General features: G+C 44.7%; 1 protein-coding gene across 4 annotated transcripts in view; it reads left to right on the top strand.

Annotated features, from left to right (window-relative positions):
• Window positions 1-20472, top strand: part of UMODL1 (uromodulin like 1) — a 65123-nt gene extending 44651 nt beyond the window's left edge. For 3 of the 4 annotated variants that reach the window (XM_066259319.1, XM_066259317.1, XM_066259316.1), the window contains 6 exons: window positions 11520-11665; window positions 12193-12429; window positions 12710-12869; window positions 14572-14656; window positions 17275-17477; window positions 19321-20472. In XM_066259319.1, the coding sequence (XP_066115416.1) occupies window positions 11520-11665; window positions 12193-12429; window positions 12710-12869; window positions 14572-14656; window positions 17275-17456 (810 nt within the window). In that variant the 3' untranslated portion in view covers window positions 17457-17477; window positions 19321-20472. The remainder of the gene's footprint in view (window positions 1-11519; window positions 11666-12192; window positions 12430-12709; window positions 12870-14571; window positions 14657-17274; window positions 17478-19320) is intronic. The other variant, XM_066259318.1, reaches the window with a different exon arrangement.
• Window positions 20473-22914: the final 2442 nt, after the last annotated feature.

Raw genomic sequence — 22914 nt, 5'->3', positions numbered from 1 at the left:
CTTCTATCTAGTTTTCTTTGTGCCCCTCCCCCTCCCTCTTTCCCTCTCCCTTTCCCCCCTCCCCCCGTAACCACCACACTCTTATCAATGTCTCTTAGTTTCACTTTTATGTCCCACCTACATATGGAATAACGCAGTTCCTGGTTTTTTCTGATTTACTTATTTCACTTCGTATAATGTTATCAAGATCCCACCATTTTGCTATAAATGATCCGATGTCATCATTTCTTATGGCTGAGTAGTATTCCATAGTGTATATGTGCCACATCTTCTTTATCCAGTCATCTACTGACGGGCTTTTTGGTTGTTTCCATGTCCTGGCCACTGTGAACAATGCTGCAATGAACATGGGGCTGCATGTATCTTTACGTATCAGTGTTTCTGAGTTTTTGGGGGTATATACCCAGTAGAGGGATTGCTGGGTCATAAGGTAGTTCTATTTTCAGTTTTTTGAGGAACCACCATACTTTTTTCCATAATGGTTGTACTACTTTACATTCACGCCAACAGTGTATGAGGGTTCCTTTTTCTCCACAGCCTCTCCAACATTTGCTATTACCTGTCTTGTTAATAATAGCTAATCTAACAGGTGTGAGGTGGTATCTCATTGCAGTTTTGATTTGCATTTCTCTAATAACTAAAGAAGATGAGCGTCTTTTCATATATCTGTTGGCCATTTGTACTTCCTCCTGGGAGAAGTGTCTGTTCATGTCCTCTTCCCATTTTTTTATTGGATTGTTTGTTTGTTGTTGAGTTTTATGAGTTCTTTGTATATTTTGGATATTAGGCCCTTATCTGAACTGTTGTTTGAAAATATCATTTCCCATTTAGTTGGCTTTCTGTTTATTTTGTTATCAGTTTCTCTTGCTGAGCAAAAACTTCTTAGTCTGATGTAGTCCCATTCATTAATTTTTGCCTTCACTTCTCTTGCCATTGGAGTCAAATTCATAAAATGCTCTTTAAAACCCAGGTCCATGAGTTGAGTACCTATGTCTTCTTCTATGTACTTTATTGTTTCAGGTCTTATGTTTAGATCTTTGATCCATTTTGAGTTAATTTTAGTACAGGGGGACAAACTGTAGGCCAGTTTCATTCTTTTGCATGTGGCTTTCCAGTTTTCCCAGCACCATTTATTTGAAGAGGCTTTCTTTTCTCCATTGTGTGTTCTTGGCCCCTTTATCAAAAATTATTTGACTATACATATGTGGTTTTATTTCTGGACTTTCTATTCTGTTCCATTGGTCTGAGTGTCTACTTTTCTGCCAATACCATGCTGTTTTGATTGTCGTGGCCCTATAATATAGTTTGAAGTCAGGTATTGTAATGCCCCCAGCTTCATTCTTTTTCTTTAGGATTGCTTTGGCTATTTGGGGTTTTTTATAGTTCCATATAAATCTGATGATTTTTTGCTCTATTTCTTTAAAAAATGTCATTGGAATTTTGATGGGAATTGCATTAAATTTGTATATTGCTTTGGGTAATATGGCCATCTTGATTATATTTATTCTTCCTAACCAAGAACAAGGAATATTCTTCCATCTCATTATATCTTTTTTTATTTCTCAACAATGGTTTATAGTTTTCATTATATAAGTCCTTTACATTCTTTGTTATGTTTATTCCTAAGTATTTTATTTTTTTTTGTTGCAATTGTGAAGGGGATTATTCTTTTGAGTTCCTTCTCAGTTGTTTCATTGTTGACATATAGAAAGGCTATTGACTTCTGTATGTTAATTTTGTATCCTGCAACCTTACTGTATTGGCTTATTGTTTCTAGTAGTCTTTTTGTGGATTCTTTGGGGTTTTCGATGTATAGGATCATATCATCTGCAAAAAGTGATACCTTTACTTTTTCTTTTCCGATATGGATGCCTTTTATTTCTTTGTCTTGTCTGATTGCTGTGGCTAGAACCTCTAGTACCACATTAAATAAAAGTGGAGAGAGTGGACAACCCTGTCTTGTTCCTGATTTAAGGGGGAAAGCCTTCAGTTTAGTGCCATTTAATATGATGTTAGCTGATGGTTTATCATATATGGCCTTTATCATGTTGAGATATTTTCCTTCTATACCCATTTTGTTGAGAGTCTTAAACATAAAATTGTGTTGTATTTTATCGAAAGCCTTCTCTGCGTCTATTGATAAGATCATGTGGTTTTTGTTCTTTGTTTTGTTGATATGGTGTATTACGTTAACCGTTTTACGTATGTTGAACCATCCTTGAGATTCTGGGATGAATCCCACTTGATCATGATATATTATTTTTTTAATATGTTGTTGTATTCGATTTGCTAGTATTTTGTTTAGTATTTTAGCATCTGTATTCATTAGAGATATTGGTCTGTAGTTTTCTTTTTTTGTGCCATCCTTGCCAGGTTTTGGTATGAGGGTTATGTTGGCCTCATAAAATGTGTTTGGAAGTATTGCTTCTTCTTCAATTTTTTGGAAGACTTTCAGTAGAATAGGAACCAAGTCTTCTTTGATTGTTTGATAAAATTCGCTGGTATAGCCGTTAGGGCCTGGACTTTTATTTTTAATGGTTTTTTATTTTAATGGGGAGGTTTTTAATGGTTTTTTCTATTTCTTCTCTACTAATAGGCCTGTTTAGGCTTTCTGCTTCTTCTTGACTCAGTCTAGGAAGGTTGTATTGTTCTAGGAATTTATCCATTTCTTCTAGGTTGTTGAATTTAGTGGCATAAAGTTTTTCATAGTATTCTACAATAATTCTTTGTATATATATCTACGGTGTCCATGGTGATTTCTCCTCTTTCATTTTGAATTTTGTTTATATGAGTTCTTTCTCTTTTTTCCTTGGTAAGTCTTGCCAAGGGTTTGTCAATTTTGTTGATCTTTTCAAAAAACCAGCTCTTTGTTCTATTAATTTTTTTCTATAGTTTTACTGTTCTCTATTTCATTTATTTCTGCTCTGATTTTTATTATCTCCTTTCTTTGGCTGGTTTTGGGTTGTCTTTGTTCTTCTTTTTCAAGTTCCTTAAGGTGTGAAGTTAAGTGGTTCATTTGGGCTCTCTCTTGTTTCTTCATAGGTGCCTGAAGTGATATGAACTTCCCTCTTATCACTGCTTTTGCTGCATCCCATAGATTCTGATATGTTGTATTGTCATTTTCTTTAGTCTGTATATATCTTTTGATCTCTGCACTTATTTCTTCTTTGACCCATTCATTTTTTAAAAGTATGTTGTTTAGTTTTCACATTTTTGTGGGATTTTTTTCCTCTTTTTTGCAGTTGAATTCTAGTTTCAAGGCTTTATGATCAGAAAATATGCTTGGTACAACTTCGATTTTTCTGAATTTGCTGATGTTGTTTTTGTGGCCCAACATATGGTCAGTTCTTGAGAATGATCCATGTACACTGGAGAAAAATGTATACTCAATCACTTTGGGATGAAATGTCCTGTAGATGTCTATCATATCCAGGTGCTCTAGTGTTTTGTTTAAGGCCACTATATCTTTGTTGATTCTCTGTTTGGATGACCGATCTAGAGCCGTCAGCGGTGTATTGAGGTCTCCAAGTATGATTGTATTTTTGTCAGTTTTTGTTTTAAGGTCAATAAGTAGCTGTCTTATATATTTTGGTGCTCCTTGGTTTGGTGCATATATATTAAGAATTGTTATGTCTTCTTGATTCAATGTCCCCTTAGCCATTATGAAATGGCCATTTTTGTCTCTGAGTACTTTTGTTGTCTTGTAGTCAGCATTATCCGATATGAGTATTGCTACGCCTGCTTTTTTTTTGGATGTTATTTGCTTGGAGTATTGTTTTCCAGCCTTTCACTTTGAATTTGTTTTTATCCTTGTTACTTAGATGAGTTTCCTGTAGGCAGCATACAGTTGGATTTTCTTTTTTAATCCATTCTGCTACTCTGTGCCTTTTTATTGGTGAGTTTAATCCGTTTACATTTAGTGTAATTATTGACACTTGTGAGTTCCTTATTGCCATTTTATATCTTGCTTTCTGTTAGTTTTGTGTCTTGTTTGATCATTCTCTTTCATTTTTCTATCTTTTGTTTTTATTTGGTTGTATTCCATACATCTTTCCTCTGTTGCTATCTTTTTTATCTCATGTGCTTCTGTGGTGGTTTTTTCAATGGTGGTTACCTTTAAGTAATGAAAAGGGTCCCTACCCTGTTCATTGTAGCGCACTATTTTGTGAGTACTTTTGCACTCCATCATCCTTTGCTACTGTTAATCTCCATCCTCTCCCCCCCTTTCTTTTTGTTGTTGTCACAGTTTAAATTTGGTTTTATTGTGTTCTTCTTGGAGCTTTTACTTGTGGCTTTGTTTTTTTTTGTTCTTTGTATCTGATTGGAGAACCCCCTTTAGTAATTCCTGGAGTGGGGGTTTTCTGATGATAAATTCCCTCATCTTTTCTGTATCTATGAATGTTTTTATTTCTCCTTCATATTTGAAGAATAGCTTTGATGGGTATAGTATTCATGGCTGAAAGTTCCTCTCTTTCAGGACTTTAAATATTGGGGTCCACTCTCTTCTAGCTCGTAGAGTTTCTGAGAAATCTGATGATAATCTAATGGGCCTTCCTTTATATGTTGTATTCTTCTTTTCCCTGGTTGCCTTGAGAATTTTTTCTTTGCCTTTGGTTTGTGCCAATTTCATTATGATGTGCCTTGGAGTAGGTTTGTTGGGGTTAAGAAAACTCAGAGTTCTGTTTGCTTCTTGAACTTGAGGCTTTAGTTCTTTCCACAGGCTTGGGAAGTTCTCATCTATTATTTGTTTGAGTATGTTCTCCATTCCATTTTCTCTCTCTTCTCCCTCTGATATACCTATTATTCTTATGTTATTCTTTTTGATGGAGTCAGATAATTCTTGTAGGGCTATCTCTTTTTTTTAATTTTTGAGTCTCTTTCTTCTTCTCTCTGTTGTGCCTCAAGTTGCTTGTCTTCTATTTCACTAATCCTCTCTTCTATCTGACCTGTTCTATTAGCTAAGCTTGTTACTCGTTTTTCAGCTCGTGAATTGAGTTTTTCATCTCTGTTTGATTTGTTTTTATAGTTTCAATTTCCTTGGACATATATTCTTTGTGTTCATTGAGTTGTTTTCTGAGCTCCCTAAATTGCCTTTCTGTGTTTTCTTGTATATCTCTGAGTATTTTTAGGATTTCTATCTTGAATTCTCTGTCATTTAGCTCCAAGGTTTCCAATATATTAAATTTTTTCTCCATAGATTAGATTTTTCCTCATTTATCTGTGTTACCTCTCTTTCTTTTGTATCCATGATATTCGATTTTCTCTTCCTTAATGGCATCTGAGGGTGGTTTTGTTGATAGTATTGATGAGATTTAATAAAGAATAAAAAGTTAAAAAAATAAAAAATCGAAAAAAGTTGTTTTTTTTAAATTAATAATGAAATAAAGAAAAATAAAATAAAATAAAAATTTAAAAAAGTAAATTATTCCCGCCCCCCTCCTTTTTTCCTCTCCTCTCCTCTCCCCTCTTTCTTGAGAAAATCTTGTGGTGAACTGTCAATTATATTGTATTTAATAGAACAAACAATGCCTGTAATGGAGGGCCTGAATTGGGGAAAAGTAATAAAGGGGCAAATAAATAAATAAATAAATAAATAAAAAAGAGGGGGGTATGGACCCCCAAAAATAAATAATGAAAAATTTTGGATCAAGAATAAAATGATTTGTGTTTAGGTGTTGGTTGACTAAGAGTTATGATGAGAGGAATAAGAGGGAAACAGGAAAATGGGGGAACAAATTAAAAAATTACTATTGTATTTAGTGGAACAAGAGCTTGATAAAATGGAGAGCCAGGGATGGGAGCACTGCTAGTGAGTTAAAAAGGTAAAGTAAAAACCCTCCAAAATGCCACAAACATAAGTTTGAGTCCCAGATAAGATAATTTGTTCGTTATTGAGTTTTGAATGAGAGGAGATGTAAAGGAGAAAGGAAGAAACTAATATAGAGGGAGAAAAGAAAGAGAGAGACAGAGAAAAAAGAGGGAACCACTAAAAGAAGAAAAAAGAAAAAAGAGGAGAGAGAGAGAGAGAGTTAAGGGTTTTAGAGTGCAACCCTCATAGAGAGAAAGGAAGAGGAAAGAAATAATAATGGGAGATGTAACACTTATGGGCAGTGTAGTTCAAGGAGAGGAGAGAGTAAGACCGGTAGAGAGTTAAACGACCAAATTGGAGGAGGAAAAAAAAAATCAAGGATGAAGATAAGAGAAACAAACGAACAAATATAATAAAATGGGATAGGTTATAAAGTCTGCAGATTATTCTTAATTTTGAGAGCTTATCTTCTTGCTTTTTCCTTTCTCTCCCTCTTCCTGGTCAGTGACTCTGTACCCCGGGTACTGCCCCTTTGGCATGCTCAGGTAGAGGTTTGCAGTTGATAAGTCTCTATGGCAATGTCATGTATTGTGCTTTAGTCACGTTGGCAGTTGAGGCTCATTAGCATTTATAGGCTCCGACAGTGAGAGAGTCCATGTTCCTGGAGCCTCTCTCCTAGTCTTTCCTTCCTCAATTAGTAGCCTGATAATCCAGCTATGGGGTTGCTGCTGCCTCTGCCTGGATAGTAAGAGGCTCAAAGAGCTGGCCACTCCCCACTCTATTCCCACTCAGCACAGGGCTCTGGGTAAGGCTCAGTCAGTCAGAGCTGCTAGCATAATCAGCCGAGGCTTCCGCCTACTCAAAGACCTCTGGCTCTGCCACTCTGTCCGGTAACACGAGCGGGCACCCACTCCCGGGGCGCTTGGAGGAAACTCTCGCTCACTATCTGCGCGCGCAGACCAGGATGTCAGGCCGGAAGTCTCGCCCTCTGAGTGAAACCCCCCGCCCGCACTGAAAAGTTCCAGCATTGGAATTGGCTCTCGCTCCGTCCCCGTGTGCGGCTTTTTCAAGGCGCTGGGGCGGCCTGAGATTCTGCTTTCGGCCCACTCAAAGGCCCTTAACTCTGCCCCTCTGTGGGATAACACGAGCTCCCACTCCTGAGGTGCTGGGAGGAGTCTCTTGCCCACTTTCCGTGCGCGCAGACCAGGATGTCAGGCCAGAAGTCTCACCTTCTGAGTGAAACCCCTTCCACACGGACAAGTTCCAGTGTTGGAATTAGTTCTCTCTCCCTTCCCATGCGCGGCTCCCTCAGGGTGCTGGGGCAGCCCGAGATTCCACTTTTTGGCCCACACAAAGGCCCCTGACTCTGCCCCTCTGTGGGATAACACGGGCAGGCACTGCCGAGGCACTCGGAGGAATCTCTCGCTCACTATCTGCACACGCAGACCAGGATATCAGACCAGCAGCCTCACCCTCTGAGTGAAACCCCCTCCCGCACGGAAAAGTTCCACCGTTGGAATTAGTTCTCGCTCCCTCCCGTGCGCGGCTTTCCCAGGGTGCTGGGGCTGCCCAGAGATTCCACTTTCGGCCCACCCAAACGCCTCTGACTCTGCCTCTCTGTGGGACAACACGGGCGCGCACTCCCGGGGCTTTGGAAGGAATCTCTCGCCCACTATCTGCGCATGCCGACCAGGAGATTGGGTAAAATGGCTGCCCCGCTTGTCTTTCTTTGTCTGGGTTTGGCGTAAGTGTTTGCTGTATTGCCCAGGTTGTCACAGGAACAGTTTTTCCTCAGCTTGGATCTCCGTGCCACAACCTGGTTCGGCCGTTTGTGCCACGGCCTGGATCTATTCACCCCCTTTGCCCGCCTTAGTTTCTATTATATATTCTCAGTTTCCAGTGAAAGCCGCCCTGTTTAGGTTAGTGAGGAAGGCAGAACATTTCTTACTCCCTATTTCCTTTAGGGTTTGGTTATATATTTAGCCAATTTTTCACTCGATCATACCTTCGGGTGTATTGCGAAACATCTGGAGGCTCCAAGGATAGGTTTTTCTGTTTCTGGTTGAAGATCTTGTTGAGTTTTGGGGGAGATTTATCGGTATCGCTTCCTACCCCACCATTATTCTGACGTCATCCACCCATCAAATCTATCTTTTTATTTATACTTTGGTTGCTCTGCTACCGCCCACCATGAAAGCTGGAGCACCCACTAGTGGGCAGTAGGGAGCAGGTTAACTACTACTGGGTTATACCCTAGAACCAGGGACCTGAGAGTTCCTTCCTGCAGGAATTCTGGTGCAAAAGACCTGGGGTAGGTCTGAGAGTCAGGGTTCAAAATATCCTCTCGGTGATTGTGATGCACAGGCAGAGCCAGTGGGAGAGGAAAAAAGGCAGGAAAGCCCAAGCCTGTGTGTGAACGTGAGCATCGTGTGTGTGTGTGTGAGAACATGAATGTGTGTATGTGTGAGTATGCTGTGTGTGTGTGGGGGGGTGTTGGTGGAGGTTGGGCATGGGCAGAACTGTCCAGCTCCTGCCTGTGATGCTCCTGTAGGCTATTCCCAAGGGTGAGTCTGCCACCGCAGTGGGTGAGGGGGCCCAGAGTCGAGGCTGCAGCTCGCTCCCCTGGTTTCTCTGAGCTACACAAGCCCCTGGGTTAGCAGTTACATTTAGTCGGGCTTGGGCCCTGGTGTCAGCAAAGGGTGATCTGTCTTTCATGAGTCATGCCAGGCCTGGATTTCATGCAAGTTCTGCATGTTCTTTGATATTTGTCGAAAACTAATTTTGCCTTGAAGATTTATTTGTACAAACACAGTGGATTGCACACATTTGGCAGGTGCCACCTCCCTTGTGTCTTTGTTAAGCAGTTTAAATTTTATTGACCTCCAGGTTTGTTTGTTTGTTTGTTTTTTAATTAAATTTAAGGTCACAGCTGTATGTTTGATCACTATAAACAGATCATGCAGGTGTGGTGACGAAGAGATACAAATCTGTCCATATCCCATAAGTTTCACTGGAGCACAGAATCATCTTTATAAATACATGTAAAATTCTGATGAAGACAGAGGGAACGTTTCAGTTTTTCTGAGACACTTGCCAAATGACTCCAGGCACAAAACGTACATCACTGTGAAGACGTGCCAGACCCGGTGTCTCTACTATGGGCCATCACAGACTTGGCTTCCTGACTGTTGTTTAAATTAATGAGCAAAATGACAGTCTGTTCATTGGCTGAAAAACCAGAAGGCCTGTAAACCTCATGTCGACAATCACCCCAAAATGTGGAGATACAAAGTCAAGTAATTTTTTTTTAAAGAAGCAAACAAAAGACAGGCTTAAATTCAAAAATATTTAGAGGCTTCCATATAGGACAAATCATTTCAGAACAATACACGTTTGTTCCCAGAAAAGAATGCATCACTTATCTCTCCTAAGGAAAATGAATTCTAAAGATTAACATGGTTTACTATGATTCAAATTTCACTATTTATAGAAAAACCTAGACCAATAATATCTAATAGCTTCCAAAGAAAAACCAAGGGCTCTGATGTAATCCAACTTTACCAAAGTTTGTCCCGGTCTGTTTACTACACAGGAAAATACATTCAATCTACAGTTTTGTATAAAGTAGCAAGTTACGGAGACTTGGAAAGAGACTTGCAAACACCTCCTTTTGTGGCTTCCACATCAAGCACTGTCGAAAGCAACCACTTCCCCTCCTACTCCATAAGTGTTGCCCTACCTACAACATATTGTTCTCAAACCCACTCATGGTGGTGCCTGATTGGCCACTGGATTCTTTGTCTATCAGATTCATGGGTGCCATTAGTAATGTTAGTCTCAAATTTTTTATTTCCAGCAAACGCCGGACTGACAACCTTATCAGGACCATACGTGTTGCCTTGTAGCCCACAATCTACCTGCCTCACCCTCTTGTCTTCTGAGAAGCTTGTCTTTTCTTTTTTTCCTTTTTTTATTAAATAATTTTTTAAAGTTTATTTTAGATTTTATTTATTTATTTTGAGAGAGAGAGAGAGAGGAGAGGAGAGGAGCAGGAAATATCAACTCTCATATGTGCCTTAATCAGGCGAACCCAGGGTTTCGAACAGGCGACCTCAGCATGCCAGGTCGATGCTTTATCCACTGCGCCACCACGGGTCAGGTCATGGGCTTGTCTTTTCAAAACTCTCATCAAACTTCTTCACTGTCGTCAATTCTCAGCCCTGCCTCTTGCACCTTCCTTGTTTGATGGATCTGGTTGACTGATTTCGCACAAAATTTCCCTTGTTTAGTTCTAAATAGGTGAGGCTGGCGAGTTCAGAGCAGAGCAGTGCCCACACTGACTGTCATCACTGCAGGCGACCCAGAGCTGTCCTTGGCAGACCCTGTGCTCTATTCTGGCAACAAGCTAACAGATGTCAGTAAAGGGGCTTTGGAAAGCCCACCACCATGACAGTCAGACTCCAAGCCACTAACCAGCAAAGTGCTTTAAATGGATAGTTAAAGCTTCAAGATATATTGTCCAACAGAAGACTCCAGGGTCCTGATGGTCCTTTTCACAGAAAGCTCCATCTCCTCCTTTGGCCCCTTCTGCTGACGTACATGGCGAAGTGGCCTGTCTCAGGGTCTTCGCCTCTGGTGTGACCTGTTGCAGGAATCTCTCAGCAAAGCCCGTCTTCTTGGCCAGCCCAGCAGTCAGAAGGCTTCGCTTTCTGCTAAACATCCACATTCCCAGCAACCAGACCTCAATCCCAGCTGACCTTGGACTGGTTCTCTGCACGCTTGAACCATTTGGCATGGTTCACTGCATTCACATTAACAGGCTTAACCAGGCTTAATATTAGTCCTCAAGGCCTCAAGTCCACAGAGTTAGCTGTGTGGTCACTTTCACACCCAAGTCCTTGTCAGAGTCACATTCCTATCTATTAGGTTGTCTTCTGCATCTTTGGAGGGCTGGTTTGCTTCGTCACAGATCTTTTTTTTTTTTTTTTTTGTATTTTTCTGAAGTTGGAAACGGGGAGGCAGTCAGACAGACTCCCGCATGCGCCCGACTGGGATCCACCCGGCATGCCCACCAGGGGGCGATGCTCTGCCCATCTGGGGTGTCGCTCTGTTGCAACCAGAGCCATTCTAGCGCCTGAGGCAGAGGCCATGGAGCCATCCTCAGCACCCAGGCCAACTTTGCTCCAATGGAGCCTTGGTTGCGGGAGGGGAAGAGAGAGACAGAGAGGAAGGAGGGGGGGAGGGGTGGAGAAGCAGATGGGCGCTTTTCCTGTGTGCCCTGGCCGGGAATCGAACCCAGGACTCCTGCACACCAGGCCAACGCTTTACCACTGAGCCAACCGGCCAGGGCGTCACAGATCTTTACTCGTTTAACTCTCCGGTGGGGCCTTGTGCTCTCATTTCCAGACATGCACATGGGGTCACCTGGACAGGAGTCTGACCTATTATTTCAGTGACTCTCTGATCCAGGCTGCCTCTGGTTCTCTTCCATGGGAAAAATGGGCATAAGAAACGGGCTACAGCTAACACTGGGACTTTATCCTCTCTTTGACAATTATGTTAGAAAAAAAATTATTAAGACTTTTATACTTTTGGGGGGGAAACCTTTAAAAAAAAGACCCTTTCCAGCACCCAGACCCATGGTCTGCAGCCGTGCTGGGGTCCTCTGGGACCCGGGACCTCGCTCACACCCTGTTTGGTTTGTGTTTAGAACATGACCAATACTGTAGTGAGGACCACGCTGAGGAACGACCTGTCCCCAGAGGGTATCATCCACCATCTGAAGATCCTGAGCCCCATCCACTGTGCCTTCCAGAATGACCTCCTGACATCATCAGGCTACACCCCAGAGTGGGGGTGAGTGGCGAGTCCCCACCCATCTCTCCCCAGCTCGTGTTCCTCTCTAGCACCCCTGCTGTGGGTTCCTTTAGGCTTCCAATCACCCGAGGATTCGTCCAAGAGACTGAACATACAAATGGCCGGTGGCCAGGACTTGATTAATAATGGCCAGCTTCCCTAAATTTTGTTCCCACTTCTAACTCCAGAGAGTTAGCCAAATATGCTTTCTGAATCAACCACATAGGTCACCTTACTTCTAGAGAGCCTGCCCACAGCTTCCCCAGGAAGACGCCCCCATCAGGGCACAGCTGAGGTCCCCTTCTCCACTATGAAGCTGTCCCTCTCCTGTCATTGAGAGTCCTCACTATGCAGGTGATGGAGGCTGAGCTCCTGCTGCAGCCAGCTGGGACTATATAGCCTTTCTTTGCCTGTACTCACTTGGGTGGTCTTTCTTTATTTCCACATTTCTTTGGGGTTGCCTTTCAGGAGGAATGGGATGAAGGGATCCCAGGAGGGAACCTCCTGACAACTGCTCCGTCTTGCAGGGTTTATACCATCATCGAGGACCTCCATGGCGCTGGAAATTTTGTCACCGAAATGCAGTTATTTATTGGAGACTCTCCTATACCTCGAAATTATAGTGTGTCTGCCAGTGATGATGTCAAGATCGAAGTGGGGCTCTATAAACAGAAAAGCAACCTCAAGGTGGTCCTGACCGAGTGCTGGGCAACGCCGTCCAGCAACGCCAGGGACCCGGTCATGTTTGGCTTCATTAACAACAGGTAGAGGCTCAGGAGGCCCTGGGCATCACTGCTCCCCTTGCTTGTGGCTTGCTTAGGTCCTCTGAAGTTCCAGACTTGCCCAGGTATGGTCTTGGGTTTTGAGTAACACCCACAGGAGACCCTCTCCTCTTGGGAACTGGCAAGCGAGCCATCCTTGCCTCTCACCGAGCCTACGTGGGCACACTCCACGTGCAGTCAGGTGTATCATAACTTGAACATCTAGAAACAAGGACAGGAGGGTGGGTTTATAACAGATGAGTCTCCTTTCCTCTCCTCTCAGCTGCCCCATCCCTAACACGCACACCAACGTGATTGAGAATGGGGACTCCAACAGGGCCCAGTTTAAGCTGAAAATCTTCTCCTTCATCAACAACTCCATCGTCTATCTGCACTGCAAACTGCGCGTCTGCATGGAGACCCCTGGGACCACGTGCAAAATTGTAGGTGTTAGGTGTTCTAAGCTCCTGTCTGGGTCATCACTTCTTGTTGTTGTGGGGAGGGTTGCTCTGTTATCAGAAGCCTGGGATGTGGGCAGCTGTGGGGCCCTACTTGTGGGAAGAGGTGCTGAGCCCTGCGGATGTGGCCCCTGAAAGGCGGGAAATGAGATTTCAACAGCAGGCGGCCGTGGGTGGAGGACCGATGTAGCTGGATGGTTACATAAGTCCTTCTTGACACTGTACCATCTGCTGGCTGTGACCTCAGAGCCTCCGAGCCTCCTTGTTGTGATGTTATTGTGCTTCTCCTTGAGGTGATTTCATGCATATTTAGGTGTAAAGATGTTATTTTAATGTAATATTATTTTTAGCTACATTGATGGAACACGGCTGAATCATAGCCACTATGATATTTAATCAGGCTTATTTTTCTTTCCCCTGTGCAGCATTCCTGCTGCGACTATGAATAATTTTACATTCTCATTCCTTAGACCTTTGAATTCAAAATACGCTTTGCAGTCCTGAGTTTGAAAACTCTTCTTTATACCAGTAACAAGTGTATAAGAAGTGGCTGCCACGTGTTGTCCGTGGCCAAGGACAGCGTAGAGGGTTCTGCTGGCTGTTGGTTTGGCTGTTCATGTCTCTCTGCATGTTGGGAGATAGGCTTGTCCCTCTGCTTCTCATACAGTTTCCTGGTGATTCGCTTCCCAGCACCAGTAGGTCATGGATGAGAAAGCCAATGACGATTGGTTTTGTTGATGGCACTTCTGCTCAAACACTAGATCTCTGTAACAGGAGGAAAGAGACATACCCTACTGATGATTGCCAGCTAAGGGCTCGTGTGAGCCTGTATCTGGTTCCACTGACCCCTCAGAAATGCTAAGAATATTAATAGACACAGTAATACTTCACCTCGGCAGAGAGCTGCCAGTTCCCAATGTCTTTACACTATGAGCTCTGCAGATTTCTTCCCAAGTTCCTTTAAGATGGGTTTTATATCAGTTTCCTGTGGCTGCTATAACATTGTACCCCAGAAGGAGTTGGCTTAAACAATAGACATTTGTTGTCTCACGGCTCTGGAGGCTGGAAGTCCAAGACTGGGGTGTTGGCAGGGTTGGTTCCTTCTGAGGCCAAGAGGGAGAATCTGTTCCAGGCTGCTCTCCTTGGCTTGGGCTGCCCATCTTCTCCCTGGTTCTTCTAAGTCTTTCCTCTATGAGTGTCTATGTCTGTGTTTAAGTTTCCTTTTTAAGGACACGGTCATATTGGATTAGGACCTACCCTAGTGCTGAAACTCTTTGTGAGGCACAGGCATTAAAAGCAAAAGTGGCTGCAACAGACTATGGTAAATGCAAGGGGACTCTGATTGCTTTTCTGAGAAAAGACCCCCCCCCCACACACACACACACAAAAGGACAAAGGGACCAGTGCTGGTAACTGGAGACAGCTCCAGGGGTGGCTGCATCTCGCTGTCTCATGCACCTCCCTGCTCCATCCTCCCTGCCATCACATTGGGCAGAGCCTGAGGTCCAGCCCTCTGCAGCCTTCCTTCTCCCTGTTCAAGCTCACCCACCATTGTTTCATGTCTGCATCAGGAAACAAATATCCATGAATCAGAGTACCATCCCTGGGAGTGGGTAAATTTTTCATAAGCATTGTTCAACTAACTTGAAATTTCTTTCATTTAAAAAAAACAAAAATCTAAAACCAGAATTGCAATGACTTCCGGTCACTGAGAAGTGGGGAGCAATCTGAAACACACCAGACGTCCTGGGGGCCCCTTGTTCGATCCGATGGTGAGTTGGTGACTTGGTTTAAGACAATAAGACAATTAAAGAAAAGACACAACCAATTCCATTTTTACCAGCGTGTAAACCAAAAAGCAATTTCTGGGAACATGGAGCTCCTATTATTTTCCCAAAAGAATCATAACAGTAGCAATAATGCCACTAACACTGATGTAGAGGCCCGGCCTTTCAGCTAAAAGCCCCTGGCTGAGAAACCCTCCCCGCCTAAGTCCTGATCAGCATCCACATCCTGGTTCAGAACCTGCACCTGAAACACCACCTTACATTCCTTACGTGCAGAACGCAATTTGCTGTTCTTGCAGCCCTGTGAAGTTGGGTCTTTTATTATCTCCATGTTGCAGATGAAAAGACTGAGGCTTCAGGAGGTTGGCACATGTTTGAATAATGCATATTGGAGCTGGACCACATGAAGACAGTCAAGCTCCCTGATCCTGGATAACTGCATCCAGTGGGTAGTTAGGAGGAAGGAACTCAGGCAGTAGGCAGGTCAAATTCTGTGTGTGTGTGTGTGTGTGTGTGTGTGTGTGTGTGTGCATGCACACACGCACGCATGTGAATGGGGCCAGTGTTGTATTTTAGGCTTGGCTAAATCAGAGGTGCAAGACAAGAAATATGGCACTGCAGTTCTCTCTCAGTATAAAACTTCCATCAGCTGATGACATTCCCATTATTTTTGAAATTCAGCATTAGTTTTCAAGAAGACATTTTCTTTTATTTGTGATCTATCACATTAAAAAAAAATCCACTGGGAAAATTGTGTGCTTTTGGTATTAAGACAAAAACTGCTAGCTATTCCCCAATATCTGCTCTCCTTTCCTTCCACAGTAATAGAAACTTCAGTTTTTAGCCAGGAATAAAAACTGTAATTTTTAAACATATAACCACCTGGCAGCCAAGTGTGGCCATATGAGTAAGTTCTGGCCAATGAGAGGCAAATGGGAGTGCCCCATGAGGTCTTCCCAAGGGCTGCCCTCCTCAAAACATCCCATGCCTGTGCTTTACCCCATCCTCTTTCTCGTTCCCCATCCTGCTGCCTGACACGCAGGTGGGACGGATGCCACCAGCCACTGTCCTGGACAGTGAGGACTACAGGGATAGGCACTGGGGGAGTCAGGTCCTGAGGACACCGCGGAGCAAAGCTGCAAGGCAACGGCTGGGCTCTGACTTAATTTTATGCGAGAAAGAAAGAAACTTCCACAGTCTTCATCACTGCTATTTTGGTTTTTCCTCTCTCTTTTTTTCTTTTTTTTTTGCAGCTATTCCTAATCTTCTTTGTTGTTTTCTTCCTCACTTTGACGGCCCTCCTTCCTCTTGATAGTTTCTGGTACAAGAACATCTGTGTTCTGGGTGTAGGATCTGAGCCACGATGTGAATGCTCATCAGGAATTGGGCAGAGAGGGCTTCTTGGCCAGGGATTCTCAGACGCTGGCTCTCACCCAGAGCATTTGGGAAACGTAAACTCTCACAGGTCCTAGGCCACACCCTGGCTAACACATTGTCCAGAGCTGGGTGCTAGGCCCTCGTGCTTGCACTGGTCCTCCAGTGGTTGTAGGCTTGGGTCTTAGGACAACGTGCTTTTCCTACCCTCTTTATTTTCTTAAATTGCTGGGGAGAACAGGGGTCCTAATATGAAATAGAGCATACACGAGCTGCATTGCCGTTTCTAGGCACACACCTTCTATTTATTCATAGGTATGGCAGATAGCATAAAAACCAGAGTGGGAAAGCAGTGGGCTTGGAGTCAGGGGACCTGAGTTTGAATGCCAGCTCTCATACTTATGGGATATGGCCTAGAGAAAATTACCGAATATTCTGGGTTCTATCCATCCATCATCTATTCATCAGACCATCCATCAGACCATCTATCCACCCACCCACCCACCCACCCACCCACTTAGTCATTATTTTATCTATGTAAGCCAGGCACTGCTTTTTCTCTGGAATATGGATGTGCTACATTGTACCTCATTTTTATTTATATTCATTCTTTGAAGGACACTTGGATTGTTTCCACCGTTGACTGTTGTGAATAGTGCTGCTTTGAACATGAGTGTACAAGTGTGTATTTGAGTTCTGTTTTGGTTCCACATTTTTCTGTGTTTTTATTATTATTATTATTATTATTATTGCCCCTCCCTGGGTCCAGGTCAGCCGCACTCCTCCGAGCTATAGTGTGTGAGCCTTGTGTGTCTCCATGTGGGCAGTCCCTCTGAGCTGTCTCCCTCCACCTAGGGCCTGTTGCTGCCACATGGCCTCCTCCTGTGGGCCAGTGCTTATTATCCAGAATGCTGGGCAGGCAGAGCTGTCTTGGCTGCTGTGCTGTCCTGGCCTTGGGACAATTTCCTCGTCACCCTTGGGAGCCCCCAGGTACATGGGCAGACATCTCACCGCTATGTTGCTTCAGCTGAACCACATTCAGGTGATAGTGCTGCAGAGCAGCTAACAGGAGCGTGGAATTAGCTCTGTCCAGGCTCGATCCTGAGCCCTCCATTCCACACTCACAACAACGTCTCAATGCTGGGATTGCAGGGGGTACCAACCCTCAAAGATGCTTTGCTTCTCCTTTGGGCAGACCTTTCACTTTGTGCCTGTCTCATACCCTGCAGGTGAGTCTCCAGGTGTGAAACCAGGTCTGGGTCCTGGCTACATTGTCCTCATTGTGGTGGCTGTCTTTGCCGTGGTGACCGGGGCAGCTGCCCTTCTCATTGTGCGCTACCAGAGAATGACCGGAAAGTACAACTTCAAAACCCAGCCCAACAACTTCAGCTACCAGGTGTTCCATGACTAGCAGATCCCGACTGCTCTGATGGTGGGTGAGGGGCAGGCATGGGACACTGCTGGTAACGTGTCCCGCCTGTGCCACTGACAGAGGCTGCACAGTGTGTTCCAGTGGCTTTGGCAAAAGCTAGATTCGTGGGTGTCAGCATTTTGTGCCTGTGATTTATAATAAGAAATATATATTTGGTCTTTGCTCACTGTTCCTGGCACAGAGCTCCTAAAACCCTTGGATTTCCTGAGTGATGGGAGCAGGAAAGGTGTCTTCTGTTATGTGATGAGGTGGCTTTTGGAAATCCCCCAAGGATGGGGCTGGTTGCCAGGAGAACCAACCATGTGATTGGAAGGTTGGGGATTTCAGTCCCAACCCCTGATCTCTGGGGAAATGTGGAGGGGTTGGAAGTTGGATCAATCCTTAATGACTGATGATTTAATCAAACAAGCCCATGTATTGAAGTCTCCATAAAAAATAATGGGGTTCTGGGAGCATTTATCTAAGATATCCACAATTTTCAAGGTGAGGTACCAGACATCCAACAGTAGATGGAGCGACTATAGGGGTCAGGAGAACAGCTCTTTCCTGGGATCCCTGAAGCCTCCTACTAGTTGGGGTCCTCTGCCACCCCTGAGAGTCCCAAATAGGAGAGCAAACAGCAGCAAATTTCAGTTCACCCTGACTCTCTAATCATAAAAAAATCACCTGCCTCAGTGTGGTGCCTTAGTCTCTGCTTTAGGCCCCACGAGGTTTGGGTTATGAATACCCTTCTGCTTACTGACCCTGTCCCACCCTGTACCCTGTCAGGGGTACTGTCATGTGGACATGCCCCACAGTGATTGGCCACTGCTGCCCATCTCCTTACTGGGGCCAGCAGCTCCCCAGCCAAGATCACCTCCCGGCGTTCGCCTCCTTCTTCTCTTGAGGTGACAGACCTTCAAAACAACTCAGTAAAGTGCGATAGATATGGCCGCGTCCTGGAAAATAAGAAATCGGCCCCAGAGATTCCCCCCCCCCCGGGTCACACAGCAGAGGAGGTCACCGCACACTCGTCCGCAAGGTGATGGTTCTGCCTGGGTCGTGTCACCTCCATCTGAGGTGAAGGAGCTGCCCCAGATGCTGGCAAGATCACATCTTTGCTCTGAGAACCCTGAAAGCTCTGTACCTGTTTCCGGGGTCTCGGACCCCTTACTGCCCAGACGGAAGGGCTACACTGGAGGCCAGTCACTTCCCTGGAGAGACTCACAAAAGAATTTTAGTGGATTTTACTTAATGTGGATCCCAGCAATGGGACCAACACTTGTCCTCTGAAATGTAAGGAAATCTGGTGTGTGGTGTTGAGGCTGTGCTGAGTGTTTCCCCTCCTTGAAATTAAAACACCAGAGGGGAAACTGGCCTCTCTGGTTTTTTTATTCTGCTGAGGATTCTGTCTCCCAAAGTGAAAACCACGTATAACTAGCTTTCAGTTTCCTACAAACATCTGCTCTTTGGAAAGTGTTAAACAACCACCCACCCCTCCACACACCAGGTTGGCCCTTGGCACAGGAGCCCTGTGCCCACAGGGGGTTCTCTGCAGATAACACAAAGTCCCTGAGGAAGTGTTTGTCCAGCTCAAGGGTGTGCGTGCCAGCACACCTGCCCACTGACACAGGGGAGCTGCACTCACCAGGAGCCAGGACACAAGCCCCTTAGTTCCATTCCTCTGGGCTCCCGGGAGTCGCTGCCCTTCTTTTGAAGAAGTCTCTTCCTGTGCAGCCAGCACAGAAATTGTGCCCTCAGGGTTGGTGGTAACCCTCTAGTACCCAGACTTTAGGGGTTTTCCTGTTTGAACCTTTCCGTTTCTGCATGCACACTGACCCACGTGACCTCCTGTCCCATGCAGGTAGCCGTAAATCAAGTTCGGTTCTTCTTCAAGCATCGATGGAAGCCTACTCTATCTCACAACCAGAGCGAGGAGGAGCCTCAGAGATGATGGACACATAACCTCTGCCCCTAGGGGGCCTGCCGACTATGTAGGCTCTTGACAAGTAGGCAGGTGAGAGGAGCTGTTGGAGAAGTGGGCAGGGCACTGAGATGCCTGGAGCTTCAGACACAGAGATCTTCAAACCAAGCACCTCCACAACTCCAGCGCTCCCAGACCCTTTACCGTCCAATTTGGTCCAAGTGGTACTTCCTGGTTTTGCTACCATTGACATCCATCCATCCATCCATCCATCCATCCATCCATCCATCCATCTTTGAATCCATTCATCTTCCATCCATCCATCTATTCATTCATTCAGCCAGCCAGCCAGCCTAAACTCTTGGTCAAATACATAACATTTCTGATTTTCAAAGATATTGGACTGTGCACTTAAAGTTTTTTTGACGTAAGGTCAGTGATAAACACATCGTTGATGTTGTGTTTAGTAGATGTCCATGCTCTTTAACTTTTCTCTTGCAACCCTGAGAAATTATCTTTATTTACACAACAGTGACCCCAAGGGCACTCTAGTAATATGAACATTTTTATAATGAATACAAATAACATAATATATATCAGCATTTTATATTTTTCCAAACACTTTTCCAACCATTTTAAATATAACCCTGCCACAGTGGGAGGAACCATTTAACCATTACACAATGAAACCCAGAGGAGAAATGGGTGGACTATTGACTTAAGGTCACAAAATGAATTCATGAGGAGATAGGTCTAGAACCTAAATATTTTTGTCTAGAGTTTTCTCCATTATACCATGCTAACAGTTAACACCTTTTACTTTACTTAAAACAAACTGAATTGTATTTGATAGTAAACACCTGAAGGTATATAATATTTTTCCTTGATGAACTTAGAATTGTAACATGATCTTTAGTTTTTAATTTCATGAGATTAATTTTGTTGGATATCATTAACTACCACTGATACAGACATTTGGGGAAAGTGAGTTTTTTGTTTATCGGATATTCTCAGAGTCAGTAAAGAATTGCAATATGCAATATTGTGGATAAGCGATTTTGAACAAGTAGAATAAATTGCATATGACATTGACATGTGACTGTGCTGGCTGCTCTGTTTGGTTCGTATGCTCAGCTAAGTGTCTGCTGAGGGCCAGGTTCTGAGTGCTGAGCGCTGAGCGGGGCAGCCCAGGGAAGCTGAGAATGTGTCTCTGGCTCTTCCCGAGCTGGGTCCATTTGTTCTGATATCAGCTCAGGACCTATAACATACCTTTCTTGAAGAGGAAACAATAAACATGCAATAACCCAGGCTTTGAGCTCCATGGCTGTGCATGGCTTTTGGAAATTTCATCCACAGTTGTCATGCCATCTCATGAAACAGGCTACTTCTATTCATTTGTGTTTTCCATAATAATGAAGCTTTGGTCTCCCCTTTCCTTCCTTCACCTGCCCCAGTCTTTTCTTTGACAAATATTTCCTGAGCACACACCATGCTCCCGGTCCCGGGCTCAAAGGAAACTATGAGAGAGCAGATTGAGCTTTGCCTCATTGAGCATATGGTCACATTGGGGAGAGAGACACTCAAATCACCAGATTATGGCTGTGATGACAAATGCTGAGAGGGACAAATGCATGTGTGCTATGAGGCATCCCTGACCTAGTTCCTCCATTCACTCACCTAACCATTCACCATTCCCCTCTCCATCCCTGCACTCAACCATCTATCCATCACCCCTCCATCTGCCCACCCACCACTCACTCTACCATCCGCCTACCCATTCATCCATCCAACAAAGTAATGTTTACTGAGTTTCAGGGTATTTTTTTTACTGATCATAAGAAGACAAAAGGAATGAGGTAGAGACCTTGCCCTTAGGAATTCAAACTCCATCTGGAGAATGAATACTATAGCCAGGAGGCTAGAAAGGGAGGGAGAGAAAAAGAATAGTGCACACGTTTGCACCTGGGCCAGCACATGTGTGTGTACTCATGTTACCTCCACAGGTGGGTTCTGGGGTGCTGCTCTGTCAAGGCTGCTGTGTAGGAATCCACTCAGTCAGCCTATTGCTTGTCATTTAAATCCTCGAGTCCTAGACTCCTTCTTCTGGCACAGCTCAAGAAACTATATAAATCCAAAGCACCCTGAAACAGAAGGCAGATAGGAGGCATCCAGTGTGGTCCTGGACATCTGCAGAGGTTGCGCCTGCTCTTCGATGCAGATGTCATCCTCTGAGTCATGCAGCACACAGCCTGCAAGCCAGACCTGGAGGTCTTGGAGGACCCCTTCACACACTGAGTGTGCTCTGGGTCTTCGTGTCTGTGGAGGGGATTTTGTAGGAGCTATGCATGTACTCTGCAGCTTTTATCCCACTTCATCCTCCTTACAAGCCTCCGTGTATAATTATTCTCTCTTTACATTTGAGGAATGGGGATATTATGCAACTTTCCCAAGTCAAACAGCTAGTGAGTGCAGGAGCTGGAATCAAAGCCAAGCCTGTCTGGTTGTGAGCCCGTGTTCCCACTCTGCCTCCTGCCACGAGCCATGGAAGGACAGTGAGCATGACTGAGGGGGTTCTCCCCTCACTTGTCTAACTGTTGCAACAATCCTATGAGTTAGAAGTTGCTGACCCCATTTTAGAGATGAGCAAACTGAGGCCAAATGTTTACATTTCTGGTCCAAGCAACTCAGACTGGAAACTGAGATCTCCTTCCTCCTACTTCAGTCCCCTCCTGCTCCTCCAGGGAAGACCTAGTGGTTCTACTGTCAAGGTATAGGAGGGAGGGCCTTTGAGGACCTTAGAACTCAGGGACCTCTGAGACGGCACACCCCAAGGCGAGTTGGCCTTGGGCGGCTGACTTTCTGGGTCCTAGGTAGTTCTCACATTCAGACACCACCAGGGACCCTAAGTGCCTATATGCCCAGGAACCCAGGCTGTGATTTCCCCTGTGGTGGAGGGTCTTGATGGAGAATCACCTGTGCCTCCCTCGCACCTCCTGGCCCAGATGCACCACCCACTTTTGGCCACTAGATGGCGGGGCAGACCAGGGTGGGAGGTCCTTCCATTTCTACAGCCTTCACCTCTCCGCTTTTCTTGTGGGTGCTTTTTGCCCAATTGGAACCTCTTGCCGGCAAACAAAAGAAAATTTGAAATCCATTCATCCATCCAACAAAGGCATTTGGGGTCCTGAAGCACATGTCTGCTGAGATGGGGTCTGGGGCACCTGGAAGCAGCCCAGAAAACGATACTGGTCCTGTAGGGTGCACATACCCAGCATTTTATGAACAAAGAGTTATTGGATGCTGTGGCCAGTGCAACTGGTGTGTGGGCAAAGCCGATATGGACTCTGCTTTCCCACCCTGATTTCCCACTAGAGGGAATCACCTTCTTTACCCTTCCTCCTCGTTTCTGGAAGGAAAGGGCAGCCTCACCAAGATACAGTCTGTGTGTGAAGGAGCCCCTAGGACGGAGGGAGGGTGGCAGCTTTCCTGAGTGAAGACCCTGGGAGGGGACAGTGGTGGCTGCCTACAGCAGGT

The sequence above is a fragment of the Saccopteryx bilineata genome, chromosome 2 (assembly GCF_036850765.1).
Source record: "Saccopteryx bilineata isolate mSacBil1 chromosome 2, mSacBil1_pri_phased_curated, whole genome shotgun sequence".
Taxonomy (NCBI): domain Eukaryota; kingdom Metazoa; phylum Chordata; class Mammalia; order Chiroptera; family Emballonuridae; genus Saccopteryx; species Saccopteryx bilineata.
This window is presented reverse-complemented; position numbering and strand designations above follow the sequence as displayed.